The 15,144-nt window shown below is 41.2% G+C and overlaps 1 protein-coding gene across 3 annotated transcripts in view; it reads right to left on the bottom strand.

The window, feature by feature from the left end:
* Positions 1–15,144, bottom strand: part of asic1b (acid-sensing (proton-gated) ion channel 1b) — an 878,352-nt gene that overhangs the window by 55,165 nt on the left and 808,043 nt on the right. For all 3 annotated transcript variants that reach the window (XM_059956013.1, XM_059956012.1, XM_059956014.1), the window contains exon 6: positions 7,865–8,018. In XM_059956013.1, the coding sequence (XP_059811996.1) occupies positions 7,865–8,018 (154 nt within the window). The remainder of the gene's footprint in view (positions 1–7,864; positions 8,019–15,144) is intronic.

Here is a 15,144-nt window from a genome sequence, read left to right as displayed (position 1 = left end):
CTAATCTCCTCTTAACCTTTTTTTTGTTCTTGTCTTCCCATGTAATTATCCTTTCTGCTGCTCTCAACAGAGTAGATCACCTACGTACCCTCTCCAAGAACCTTGAGATAATCCCTGAATTGGACTCAGTACTCCAGCTGAGACCCACTTCAGTATTTTATTGCCCAGGTAGATGTCTCAATGGCCCAGTCTGTATGAAGATCGACTGCTGAGCGGAACAATGGTCCCTCTGAAACCCAGAGGACAACTGAGTCATGGGGAGACTGGAGCCTTGGCTATGTAACAGGTTTATACCTGACAGTGTAAAATGATGCACATTTCAAAGTTCAATGTTCAAAAGTTCAAAGTAAATTTATTATCAAAGTACATTCGTATATGTCACCATATACTACCTTGAGATTCATTTTCTTGCGGGCATTTACAGTAGAACAGAGAATTACAACAGAACCAATGTCAAAAAAAACCTGCTTGGTAGACAGCCATACAACTAAAATTACCACGTGTTCTAAGATACTATCTTTGTTTTCTAGAAAAGATGGTGAAGAGTAGAGCACAAGAATTGCAGAGTAAAGCCTTTGAACGTTTGTTCCAATGTATTTGTACGTTTTGGCTGGAAGAACTCAGCAGTCCACAACTAGATCCAGGGCATTTCCACCTTTCCCAACTAGTAAAGTTGCATGTAGGTAACAAGGGTATTGCCTGACTCTGCAAGTAGAGAAGCAGCTGATGTGAGCTGCTCAACTCATATGGTGGAGTATTTCTGAAGAGTTTGATCAGGCATGTGAATGGAGTAGAGAAGTAAATTCCAGGCTGCCTCCAAAATTTCAAGGGAATAGTATCCTGGTACTGATGAGATGTAATTGGATTTCAATGAGATCCTCCTGGAAAACTAGGTTGATGATTTCTGGTCTCTGAATGAGAGGAATCTAAGGATCTGAGGAAGTATTGCTAGTTTTGTCACTCACCAGAAGTTAAATGGTTCTCAGGGGCTGGTAAATGATGTTTATAGGTTTATACCTAGCCGAGACACCACTCCAAGTTCAGTGAAGATCAATAAAAGGGCATTAAAACCTGCATATTGTGCCTTTTTTTTGGTTTCAAATGGGAGATAAAGTACAAGTCTGAAGAGAAAGGATAAACATGGACTGTTACCAGCAAGACAGGAACTGGCTTTCAAGCACCAGCCAGCCTACCAGAGAAGTCAGCAATGTTGAAGGCCTTCCACAACAAGCTGCCGGCTAGATCTGTCCTCTAGCCTGGTCCTTTATGCCACCATCATCTCAGTCCTCCTTCATCTTTCTCCATCTTTCCAGGTAGGGTGACAGAAAATGTTTCTTCGACAGGGGTTATGTGTCCCATGAAAATATCAGTGCACTCTATGGTTGCTCACCCAAAGCCCCAGTCTTGCGTGTATTTGGATAAAAACCAGGGTCCTCTTATCAGCAGTTACACATTTCATTGTCCCTTCAAACAGCTGGATTACAAAACAAAAGCATCACCTTGGGTGGAGTGTGGTGGGGTGTGTGACGTTTTGTCTTTGCTCCTCAGATTGCAGCCCATGATGAATTCAATGTGCTTTTACTCTGATCACACAGATCTCTGGTCCCTCGGGATTCACTGCTGTTTGGTGGGAACATGGAGAAACCTTCAAGACAGCTGCCCTTTGGCCTCCACCAATGGTACCACTGCTTTGATGTGTCTCTGGCTACAGATCATCCTTCTCAGTGCCACAGCACAGTCTGAGCGAGGCTCACCAACGATAACCTTCAGGAAACTGAACCTTGCAGAGAAGATTCAGCTTAGGCATCTGGCAGGGTCAGAACTGAATCTCTTGCACCATCAAATCTCTGAACAGACAGAACTCAACATCTCCTCTTCCACAACTGATGAGCATGTAGGGTGATGGACAACAGCAGAAAACAATGTGCTAAAAGCTCAGTATCGAGGGGCAAATGTTGTTCCTCACCGTAGGTAAAGGAGGTGACACTGTTCAATGTACAAGTTGCAGAGGAGATCTGCAGGATCCATTAGGTGCAACAGGACTTCACACACTGATGCTTTGCTCATTGGAACCAATATGTACCTGATTCACAGTGTCACTATTCACATGGAGTATAGCCAGTTCTCTTTAGATTGTACCCCAGCCACTGGAGAAACTCTTAGACCATCCTGCTTCCACCTCACCCTTCCTCTTGATGTTCATGGTTGCAGGTAGCCCCAGTGGATCTGGATTTCAAAAGTAAAGCTCAGCACACACATGTTGCAGCAATGTTCACTTAGAAGATGCATTTCTACCCCCGAGTTTCTGTTTCTCTGCTAAGGAGTGATGTTACTGAGTGAGCATATCGTGCAAGGACACCTGTTCATCTTAGGTAAGCAAAACGTTGAGTGGGGAGTGGAATAAGAGGGAGTATGATTGAAATAAAAGCACTAATGGGTATCATGTGCACACCATGTGGAATCTTACAATAATAGTTACTAAGCTGTACAGCATAGAAACAGACCCTTCAGCCAATCATGCTGACCTTTTTGACCATTCACACTAATCCTATTTGTCCACATTAGGACCATATCCTTCTATGCCTTGCCTATTCAAATGTCTGTCTAAATTAGACACTTTATTATTCCTTTAATTCCTAACTTCCCTGAAATGCCTGAGAAAAATGTTATGGACTTACTTCTTTCTATTAATCCACTAGGTAAAGGTTTAATATCATTTATTCGTGATAAATTAGCAGCCTTACGACGTGCCCCTGTGGATAAAATTAAAATGGCATGGGAGCATGATTTAAATACCTCCTTATCTGATGAGACTTGGGACTCGATTCTCAAATCGGTTAATTCAATCTCTCTTTGTGCTCACCATTGCCTTTTACAGTTTAAGATTGTTCATAGAGCCCATATGTCTAAATCTAAATTTTCTCGATTTTACCCTAACATTAGTCCGATTTGTGATAAATGCAAAAGGGGCGAGGCCTCTCTCATTCATATGTTTTGTCCTAGCTTGGAGAACTTTTGGAAAGATGTCTTCATAACGTTATCGTATATTCTGAATCACCACCTAGAACCAAACCCTTTAATTGCTTTGTTCGGTTTCTGGGGTGAGACAGATTTACATATGAGTTTGACTAAGTGTCGAATATTATCTTTTGCCTCTCTCCTGGCTAGATGTTTAATCCTCCTTAGATGGAGAGATGTTGCCCCGCCCACGCATGCTCAATGGCTTAACGATATTATGGCCTGCTTAGACCTTAAAAAAATTCATTATTCAGTTCTTAATTCGGACTTAAAGTTCCATAAGGTTTGGGGACCTTTTATTGAGTACTTTCATAACCTTCCTCTTAACTAAGGTTTTTTTCGGTCCCTTGCTTTCAGCTCCTTTTTTTGGTAGTAGGCATTAATATCTTCTGTTGCTAAGTGTATTTACAGTTTTGGGGGTTTGATTGTCCTGATTTATATTCTCTATATTGTGTTGTGGTTGGTCTGGAGTTCTTTTTTTGTTGCGGGGCTTGGGGAGGATACTAATTTTACATGTCTTCAATTTGGGTGCTTTCTCAATTATCTTTCTTTGTATCATATTGTTATTGTATGTTTATTTTTGCACTGTATCAATGTTCTTCATTTTGATCTGGGGTTTTTTTTATCTGTAGTTATGTAGAAAATGTATAAAAAAAAACTAATTTAAAAAAAAATGTCTGTCTAAATGTCGTGATCACATCTGATTCCCCCACCTTCTTTGCACTGAGTTCCAGACATTAAGGACTGTCTGTGTTAAAAACATTCCTCTCAAATCCCCTTTCAATCTCTTTCCTCTCGCCTTAAATCTGTGCCTTGTTTTTGTGACTGCTACATTGGGGAAAAAATCTGACTATCTACCTAATGTTGTTGTTGAGTTCCTCAAGTCATTGTCAATTCATGGCAACTATGGGATAGTGTAGTTGTCCATAGGGATTTGTGGCAAGGTACAGAAGTAGATTGCCAGGCCTTTCTTCTACACAGATTCTGTTGCTGCCCAGATTGGGAGCAGGCCAGATTCAAATTCAGGTCCATCTGCTCCGAGGTGCAGTGCTGAAGCCACTACACCACCAGCCGGCCCATCCACCTATACCTCATAATTTTATATACTTCTATCAAGTCACCACTCAGCATCTACTCCTGAAAACAAGCCCAGCCTGTCCAATCGCTCCTATAATTTAGGTCCTCTAATCCAGGCAACGTCTTGATGAATCTCCTCTCTACCATCTCCTGAGCAACTACACCCTTCCTATAGTGATGACCAGAACTGCACACAGTACACCCAAGTGCAGCCTGACTGGTGTTTGTACAGTTGAAACATAACATCCCAATCCCAAATTTTATATTCTATGCCCTGACCTTCAATGGCAAGCATGCCATACATCTTCTTCATCATTCTTGCCTTCTTACCTCTGTTTTCTCTTTCAGAAAACCACAGACTCCTCTATTCATCAATATTCCTTCATGCCTATTTGAATACATAACCTCACATGTGTCAGAATTAAATTCCATCTGTCAGTGCTCCTTCCATCTTTCCATCTGATCTATATCCTGTTGTGGTCTTTCTCATGATCCACAGCAACCATCAACTTTTATGTCACCTGCACTTTCTAATCATACCTCCTAAGTTCATACCCAATGGTACTAATATATATCCTCATACAGGACCTGTAACACACATAATTAGAGCTATACTCAACTACATAATAAACTATCTAGGCACCATGGTAGAGTAACGGTTAGCACGACACTATTACAGCTTGGGGTGTTGCGGAGTTTGGAATTCCATTCCGGCACCATCTGTTAGGAGTTTTTGCACACCTCCCTGTGGAACGTGTGGGTTTTTCCCGGGTGCTCCAGTTACCTCTCTCAGTTCAAAGTCATACCGAGTAGATTAGTTAGTCATTGTAAATTGTCCTGTGATTAGGTGATGGTAAAATCACTGTTGTGGGGTTGCTGGGGCTGCATGGCTCAAAGGGCCAGAAGGGGCTACTCTGCACTGCTAAATAATAATAAATAACTATAAGAGGGACAGCGCACTTTACAAATTGAATGACATTAGCGTACAAAGACATTCATAAAAATATCATTTTATTTGCCAGCTGTACAGAATAAGTATCATGAACTACCATAATACAAAACCATTTCAAGACCACCATTTATTCTTTCCTACTACCTCTTTAGGCTGCTAAAATGCATCAGTTCTGAAATGTTGGTCAAGTTCTGCTGGTTATTTCCCTGGTGGACTCCACACTGCATCAGAGCACAAATTGGCTGCAATTCACATGGAGTTATCCTGATGAAATGGCCCACTGAACCTGTGCCAGGAACAGCGAGCATATTCCTTTGAATGGAGAAGACAAGCTACAGGGGAGAATGGTAAGTTTCTGCAAATTTAAAAGTTTTTTTAAACTTCTAAGATCAATGTTTGCCTTCAAATATCTTCAGTGCTTTTTTCATTCTTAATAACTTTGAAGTTTTTTTTACCTTTTTCTCAGATTTTTCTTACTTTTCAATGTTTCTGAATGTCAGATTTATTAAGGGCACTCAAAGTTCTTGACAGATTTGACAGCTGGCTAAGCCTGAGGCTGAAGCTTAGCTGGCTGTCAGTTCTTTCAGTTGTTTCACGGGTTTGGCTTGTTCTGACTATTTTGCTGCCAGTGACCAACAGCTTTGATCCATTTTGCATTGAACAACTTCTGCAAACAACAGTGGATCTATAAAATTACAAACTCATTTCTACCACATTTTAGTGGTGAGTGCAGCACTCATTCTGGTCTTCTGATCCATTATGTTAATTGACATGCAGTTCATAAGTTATCAAATTCTCACCTTGTTTGTATATCCTTCCATGTCTTCCTACCTCTGTAACCTCCTGCAGCCCTAAATTCCTCCAAGAACTCTGCCTTTCTTAATTCTGGACACTTAATCACTCTGGAATCTTACTATCCACCATCAGTAGCAGTGCCTTCAGCTTACCATGCCTGTAAATCCTGGAATTCTCTCAGTAAATTTCTCTGCCTCTTAAATTCATTTTACTTATCTCATTGACCAAGATCTCAATCACCTGCTGCAGTTCTTTTCTTAAAAGGCTCTGTGTCAAACTTTATTTCATAATATGGAACTTTGTGGGACATACTACATTCAAGGAATTATATAAATGCAAGTTTGTGGTATAAAATCAAGTCAAAGTATATTGGAGTACATCACTGTCTATTTACTGAGTATGTTGCATTGGAATAAATAACTGCTCACATTCTTCAGTTTAAAAAGGCTGTTCAGTGTGGTTGAGACCCTGGAGGCAGTGTTTACATTGCCAAGAAATGGCTTCATTCCTGATATGTGGTGTACAAATTGGTCAATATCCCCACTCAAATTATTTTTATCCAGTAAGGATCTAAAAGGAGAGATAGAAGCCATAAGCACATCAGGCATTCATGACACTGGAGACAATCAGTCACAGTTAAACCCTGACATGTACAATTCATGTACTGGAGCCCAGATTTACACCTAGAAGATAGAAAGAAGTCCTCGTCCTTGCACTAAAATCCAGCCATTAACTTATGTGACCTCTTCTTAATCAAACAAACTTTATAAAGCACTTATAAGCCACATGGTCTTTTGTATAATCCTATGCAACCCAACCCCAGTACTATGTCAGTCAAGCAGTCAACATGATCGCAATTTTAAAGAGCTTCTTTTGCAGTTGCCCCATTTAGAGGGTAGATCAAACATCACTCCCAGACTTGGAAGCAGTTTTGAGAACTGAAGACATTGTTCTGCGCAGGTCAACAGAAAAGGACAGCTGGTGTAGAGTGAGAGAACTACAAATTATAAAGGTATGACATCTAAATGGGATATGGGAATGGCTAGAGAGATCCCCACAATAGCTGAGAGTATGTGGGGGAAGAACTGAGATGCAAGTATTAAGTGGGTGAGAAACAGAGAGTGTTATGGGACCGTGTAAAGTAATGGTAACTGAGGATGAGGGTTTTGAGATTTCTGTGCTTGGAGAGGTACAGGTATAGCTGGTAAGTGGAACTTTACATGGAATAAGGTGTAGGCACTCTGGAGAAAATAGTTTGTCAAGGTAGCCAGGAGGATTGCCGGGTAATCTGAAGGAAGGAAGTCACAAAGGCATGGGTGACAGTGGCAGTGGTGGCACTGATGAGGTGGGGGTGACAGGCATGCTCTTTGAAGGATTTGAAAAAAAAAGATCATTTTGGGAGTGGACTGAAGTGAAGAAAGTAGCCACAGGCCTGGATCATGGGATTCTGGGGTTATGAATATAGTCCAAGTGGCCAAGCAGCGCAGTGGGGAGTAACTGAATAAAAGGCAGCTGGTGGGGGGGGGGAATGGGTGGCTTCAGTTATGACAAAGATTAACTGGGTGTAGTCCTGCCCCCATGATAGGCAAGCTGTCAGAAAGCACAACAGCAGGGAAATGTAGTAAAGAGATAAAGCTCACAACACACCCCTGCAGGTGATTTTGCAAAAGGCCAGCATGTAGCTGATAGATGGGAAGAAGACAAGTTAGGAAGCACTGGGACAGTGTTATATGACTATGTGGAGCAGGAGGAGATGGTTTTGTATGGTGACAGCTGGAAAAGGAGCCATAAGCCATGAAGCCAATGAAAGACAGAGTAAGTCTCATTGTCACTGAGGACTTCTATGTATAACCCAGGTACAGTCCTATCTACCTTATCCAAAACTCAACAGTGCACTTTGAAAACATCACTGCAGACGTTCGATGTGAGGCTTAGATCTCTCTGCTTCCCAGAGACAAAGACACTGCCTCTTTAATCATAACTACATCATGATACAAACACAAAAGCAGTAGAGGTACTCACCCTATGTAATCTTCTGATTTGTTGTACTTTTTGGCCAGGTATTTGGCCGAAGCCTTGCTGGGAATTTTTACCATGGACAGCTCCTTACCATATCGAGTCATGTTGCATGGCGTCTCACATGTACAAAATAGACTGTCCTTCTCCACCAAGAACCCTGTTCAAATAGCAGTGACACAGGTGTATTGGCAAGGGTGGTTTGCTTGCTGTAAGAGGGGAATTTATGGTGTGTAGTGCTAATGCTTTTTTACAACTTCCCTGCTCTAAGAGTGAGCTGGAAAAGGATTGTGATGTAGATTAGCATGAGCAGATGGACTCGGGCTGCTTAAGGTTAGCTGGAGATTAAACAGTAAAAAAGAAAGGCTATTATTTAATAATCGTGTCCCTATTCTAATCATATCTACCAATCACTTTGGTAGATTATATCAATATCTACCAATCAGCTTATAATTCCTAATTCAAGTATACTGAGAATTTTGCTTTAAATAGCTAATGCAGGAATTCTTCACAAATGCACTTCAGATGCAGGACATGGAAAATTTATTGTTCAACCAGGGCTACTTAAGTACAAACTGTTGGAGGGAAAGTTTAGTAGGTGAAAGTGGAGAGAGGATGGGGGGGGGGGGTGCGGTTGATGTGAACCCTTAATTAAACTCTGAAGGTGCAAACTGTGGATATATGTTGAGTACCAGGAAGGTTATTCCACATATTTTTAAATCTCATTCCAGAACCATGCCCAATTATCTCTTCCAATCCTTTCAGGGTGAGATTTTTGTTGATTTATATAATAAATGTCCATTCTTAGCTCTCACTTCTCTTTTATCTACTGAATCTTGACCCCACTGCCATGGTATTGAGCTTGCCTTAATTAATCCTGTCACTTCCTTTCATTTAATCGTTAGATTGCGTTAATTCAAAGTCTGTGCTTTTGCAAGGAGCTTCTTTAACTTTCCCTCACAAGTGAACTGCCTGAGATTGGAAACATCTTATTCACTTGCCTTTATGGCTTTTCAAGGGCAATAAAGGGCAATAATGTATTTTCTATAATCTAGAGGTAATTAAATATCAAATTTATTTTTAAGACTGAAGTGGAGGCGGCAGGTGGGGGGGTGGGGAGTTCCCAACCTTTTTTATGCCATGGACCAATACGATTAAGCAAGAGGTCCATGGACCCTGGGTTGGGAACTGCTGGACTGGAGTAACAGAAACCAATTTTTAAACTGTGCACAACATATATCTTTTGTAAAGCTTGCAACAAATATATATTCATATTGAGATATACTCTCGTGTCTACGGTTTTACTCATTACATTAATAATGTGCTTGGAAGAAAACAATACAAAGTCAACAGAATGGAACATAGCATTTCAAGGGTTCTGGGGTTTTGTGGAGTTCGATACAGAATGACAAGCTTTGAAAACAACCTTTAGGACATTGTGTGTTTCCAGACCAATACTACTTAATAATAACCTGCATGTGTCTGCCATAACTACAGTTCTACAGTCTTCACTAAAAAACAAGCTAACGATGTCTGAATATGATCAAAATCTTCTAACTTGCTCATCCTTTTTTTTCTAACATTTTCCTTTCATGCATGATGCTACTGATAGTTTCGGTGGGGGGGAGGGGAGGGTTACTGTTCTACTTCAAGTGGATACTCTTGGTTCATGAACCCAGTTAGTGCAGGCTTGTTGGTGAAGGGGAAGGGGAGATTATCAAAGCAAGCTTAATCCTATTCTCCTCCAAGCGGATCACAACCTTGTCACTGGGTTCAGAGGCTTGTGTGCCTCAATGACCCATAGAACTATGTTGGCTTTATGCTTTGGCTCTTGGTAGGGTCACCCATACCAAACAGGTCAGACTGAGAGTGGTCCACCAGTCCTCCAAGTTTGGGGGGGGGGGGGGGTTCGGTTCCCTGTAATGGAAACAGCAATGAAGAATCCTTCTCCTTCTCAGTGTGACAGTATTTCTGAATCTCCACCCAAACTGATTGAGAAGAAAACCAACAGGAAGCTACTGACAAGATGAAGGAAGCCCTGAACACCACCAGTCTTAATGGGCAGTAAATTAATCCTGTCCTGATCAAATGCTGACATTCACCTTTGAGCAAGAGGTGTTCACAACATTTAGACCCTGGTTGATGTTAATCCCTGGGATTCCAGCTAGCTCTGAAAAGGTGGGAAAACCACCCTATACAAACCATTCCTGCACAGTTGAGCTCAATACTACCAGCTGCGTGATGTCATTTGGGGGTTGAATTTTAATATTCTAAGTAGGGCAGTCATCTGAGTGCTGTTAAACATAAAAAAAACTTTCAATATTTGTAGACATAATAATTTGGCAACATCCCAGTCCCTGCTTCATTTCACAGCAAGCTGGATAACAAATAAAGTAGTAATAGCTTAGTTTTTTTTTGGTTCTAATTACTGTGGCTTTGCCTTTCTTGTTTTGCCATAGAATGGAGCATTCCACATTCAGCATTGGTGGAGACCACCCCGTGGGATTCGGCATGTTGCTTTTACACCTTCTGAGTACAACCTTATTTGTTTCAAGATTGTTGTGGTTTACATATGGGAACTGGCACTTCAGATGGTGAGGGTTACATAGTGACTGTGGAATACTTAAGGTGTTTCTACAGAAAATGTAAGCTTCCATTGGACGTGTTCCTTATTGCGAATGACTCATTGTTCAAGGAGCTGTTCACATTTCTGCTCTGTGAAGGAGTGCTGCACAGAATTTGCAAACCATGTTAAGAATGTACTCCTATACACTGTGATTAGACATTGGCATTCAGCATCCAATGGGGAACAGTTCTTGAAGTTGAAAGCAAAAGAGATAAACCATAACATTGGTCAGATGTCCTCTGAAGAGAAATGAGCTCAAAGTGCCATGAGAGTTATCTGTAATTCTTATTAATGAAAAATAAGGGAATTAATAAACAACATAATAAAAAGTAAAGACAGCACAAACACCCAACAGTAATTGAATAGAAAGGGGAACACAATGCATAACAATGGGATGAGTTTGTCACTGAAGGCTTAATTTCCCTTTTGATGAGAATTACTAAATACTTGCAAAATTTGTTAATTAAGACATTAATTATTTTCTTAGCATGGGGCCCAAACTGTGGAAAGGTCTGGGCCGTTCTTTGTGCTTTCATTGCCAATTTGAGACCACTGCCGATTGCTGAAATGCAGCATTGTGAAGGTCCCTGATCACCAGTTACGTTACCAGAATACTGGATTGCGTCTGCCTTACCTGCACAGAACAGGAATTTGAAATCAAGCTAAACTTTTCTCTGCTTTTGAAAAAAACAGTTGAAAATCTTTGTTGTCTCCATTGAAACAGATAATGAGCAGCAACACTCTGACCTTTGGGATGGAGAACAAGCCTTTGCAAAAAATGGTAGCTGCAACATAAAATGAAATAGGCCAATAAGCTCTGAACTTTGTCAGGAGGCAAAAACCAAACTCACCTGTGCCTTTCTTATTCCCACATTTGTCTCCTTTTTTCCATAGTCACTGTCCAATTCATACACATTAAGATCATGCTGACAAGATGTCATTGGATGTTCTGTGCTGTCAACTGCATTCCCAATGATAGGCAAATTAAATCTATTTATTTTGCTTGGTTCTGAAAACAGTTCATTGCAAAAAGCAGCACCTTTTTTGTTGATCGCATAGTGAAAATGATGGGTCAATTATTATGTGCGTGATGGAAACGCTTCTCCGGACACTGTGGAACTTTGCTTAGCAGGTTTGGATTAGTCAGGGGAGGTGTGAAAACCAGCATTGAATGAGCTGCTTAGAAGTGCTGTGCAAATATGTGCCCAGCTGTGAATTTAGGTGCAATGTGAAAGCCGCAAATTCTACAATTCTCTTTGAAGCAAATAAACTTATGGCCGTTCGTTATGGCCATCATGTTTGTGTCAGCCAAATGGACCTCTAAGCTACATATTGTAAATAAATTGTGGTGCTTTCATGTGCCATGTGCCAATTCGGAAGGCACTCAGCTCTTGAACATTTGTTGGGTCCACTGGCCAGCAAACAAGAGAAGGCACAACTCTTCCACAAATACACACCTACTGGGCATTGCCAGTCCTTGCAGCTGAAAGTAAGGCCAAAACTTGTATAGTTTGGGAATAAAAAGTAGGAAACAAATTAAAAACAGGTTATCACTGATAACTGTGAAAGAGCAGGAATGAGAAAATGAGAGAAAAAGGAAAAGATGAAAGAGAGGGAAGAAGAGTGAGGAAATGGGGCAAAAAGAAATGAAAGAGGGAGGGGAAGAATCCTTCTTTTTAATTAGCACCGTATTTTCTCATGTTTTACCTAGATCTAGCTACTGATAAATCCACACCAACATTGAAATGGTTCCAGCACAGGGTGGCAAGCTGTGCCGTGGTGTTCACAGGGGTTTTTGCCCAAGTTTAGGCAGCTGGAACCATACTGTATTATGCAACTTTAGTGTTTAACTTGGGGTTATGTCTTACAAAAACCAATAAACCTTTGTTCTGAGCAATGGGTCTATTCTATCAGATCCCATTCTATGAGCAAGCTAAACAACAGTACATAGAATCAATGCTTGAGCCAGGTATTGGATGACCACATCTGTTGCAAGTTTCAAGCCTCTAGCAGCAGATGTTGTGCCTTGCAGCTGACTTGACCTCACAGACCTCACTCACACCATGTGCTGAACCACTTGTCAACAAATGCCAGGAGCCTGCTGAATAAAAACCTAGTAACAGGAACTGAAAAGTGAGGAGGGCAAGTAAGCGCACCAGCTCACATCACACACCAGCTGATATAAGACTCATCAATGACTGTTTGCCTTTCTTCATCATAGAAGACACACAACCTTTGCAGCACAAATATGCAATCTTATAACCTGCCTCTAGGTAAGGCATTATAGGGGCACCATCCCAAACCGCTGTTTCTTCAAGTTAGCTTGTCACATGGAGTAGTGTGTATGGTTGGTCTCCACACTAAATGAAGGATGTAAATGCTTTGGAGTCAGCACAGTGTGGATTCACTGGCTTGAGTCCTGGAATGAAAGGATGTCTTACATTGGAGATTGAGAAAGATGTGCCTTGACACTCTGGTTTAGAGGAATGAGAAGTGACCTCACTGAAACATACTGAGAGGCTAGAAGCTAAGAGTCTAGTTCCACTGAGAGCGAAATAAGGGTGCACATTGTCAATAGGTGGTCCATTTAATAGTGAGACAGGGCAAGAACATTTGACCTGGGATGAAGGAAATATCTGGAATCCCCTACCTTAGAGGGCTGTGGATTCTAAGTCTAAGAGTGTATCCAAGATTGAGATAATCAATGTTTGGATACTAAGTGAATCAGGGGACATATGGATTGACAGAGAAAGCAACTGTGTGGCACAGGATCACGCACTGACTTTACTGAATGTTGGTATAGGCTCCTATTTCTTCTGTCACCTACTGTTCTGCCTCTTTGGAAAGAGGTGTTTCCATCTTTCCTGCCCCTTTAGGATGTTAAGTGAGATGGCAGTATACACCAGGACTCTCTTCAATCTTGCAATTTCTCCTTCACCTCTGCCACCATTCCCTGTAGCATACCTGGGAGTAGTGAACCATGTCTCAAGCAACCTGCAATGAGATTTTATCAAAGAATGATGAAAAATAATCATTGTTCTCCTTGCCCCTTCCAAACTGGGCTTGTGGCCCTAGAATTTAGTGGTGATTTGATGAATGAGGATGGACCGGGAAGATGGAGAGAATGCTATTTCCATTTGTTGGGAAATCTGGGCTGCAAAATCCAAATATTGGAGTCAGGAATAAAGCTGGGGAATACTGTACATCTACATGCAGAGGCTGAGAGAGATTCTCTTCTGTAAACTAATCCCAGGTCAATTGTTAATTTGAAATCAGCAACTGATGTACGGCTCTTAGCTAAGGTACAAAGAGATAGTGGGATAAAGACAGGTACATAAATGGTGAACACATATCAACAGTGATCTCATTGATTGGTAGAAAAGGCTTAAGGTGCTGAGTGTATTTTTCTTGACACAGATGATTATAGCAAGATGAAGTTGGCAGTCGACAGAATTCAGGGATTGAGATGTATCCACAAAGAGATAGCCCTCCTCGTGTTGTAGTGAATACATTATAGACCCCAGGGAAGTAGGTATTCCTCCACAGTTGTACGCAGTAAACCCATGATATACATTGAATTTGGCCTTTGAAAACTGTTTGTGTTTCAGAAGCACAGTTCAATGTGTGCACATCATGTGCTCAGTTCTTACAGTAGAAAGAGAATATCTGCCCTCAACTTGAGTCATGCAAATCTACATTTCTGCACAGGGCAGGTCAGAGTGTTAGATCTGCAAATACATTGTCTATCAATTGAAGTGCAACAATTCCTTCAGATGCTATCCAATGCATCGCTTAAAAAAAGAGCACAAGTAGGATGGGCAAATGTAGATTAGCAGGTCTTACTCCTCCTAATTTCACTCTCTCAACTACCTTGCCCAACATTGGACATCAAACCTAATCATATTCTCCCAATCCCCATCTTGTCCCCAAGAACTCTAGGAGGCATTAAATTAAAACATTTCTGCAGATGAATATGTACACTTACAATAGTTATCCCAGAACCTTGGGCTTTCTGTGACTTCATTGGATGTCATCTGCCCTGCATATTCCACTTGAGAGCAGGAGTCTCCTAATCACCTGATGACCCAAAAAACCAGTGGGGATATTAAGTTAGAAAGTGCACTGTATGAGAAGGATTTGGGCGTCCTGGTAGACTCATCACTATCAACATCTAGACAATGCACAGAAGCGATTAGGAAGGCTAATAGAATGTTGTGCTACATAATGACCTCTGTGGAGTTCAAGTCTAGAGACATTCCCCTTAAGAGGCCATGCCTTGAGTACGGTGTACTGCTTTGGTCTCCATGTTGTCTGAGGGATGTGAAGGCACTGGAGAGAGTTCAGAGAAGGGTGACGAGACTCATTCCAAGGGTACGAGCTATGAAGAAAGATTGAAAGAATGAAATCTTTTTAGCCTAAGTAGACATAGAATAAGAGGAGACATGATAGAAGTGTTCAAAATCATTAAGGGTATAAGTAAGTTGGATGCCAGCTGCTGCTTCAAAATTAATCCATCATTAAGGGCATAGGGCCACAGATGGAGACTGGTTAAGGGGAGATTTCAGACTAACATCAGGAAGCATTTCTTTACACGGTGAGTTGTGGACAGATGGAGCAAACTACTTAATTGTGTAGTTGAGAGTAGTGCCTTAGAGACTTA

Source organism: Hypanus sabinus, chromosome X1 (assembly GCF_030144855.1).
Source record: "Hypanus sabinus isolate sHypSab1 chromosome X1, sHypSab1.hap1, whole genome shotgun sequence".
NCBI lineage: Eukaryota > Metazoa > Chordata > Chondrichthyes > Myliobatiformes > Dasyatidae > Hypanus > Hypanus sabinus.
Note: the sequence above shows the minus strand (reverse complement) of the source record. Positions and strands in the feature narration are given on the sequence as shown.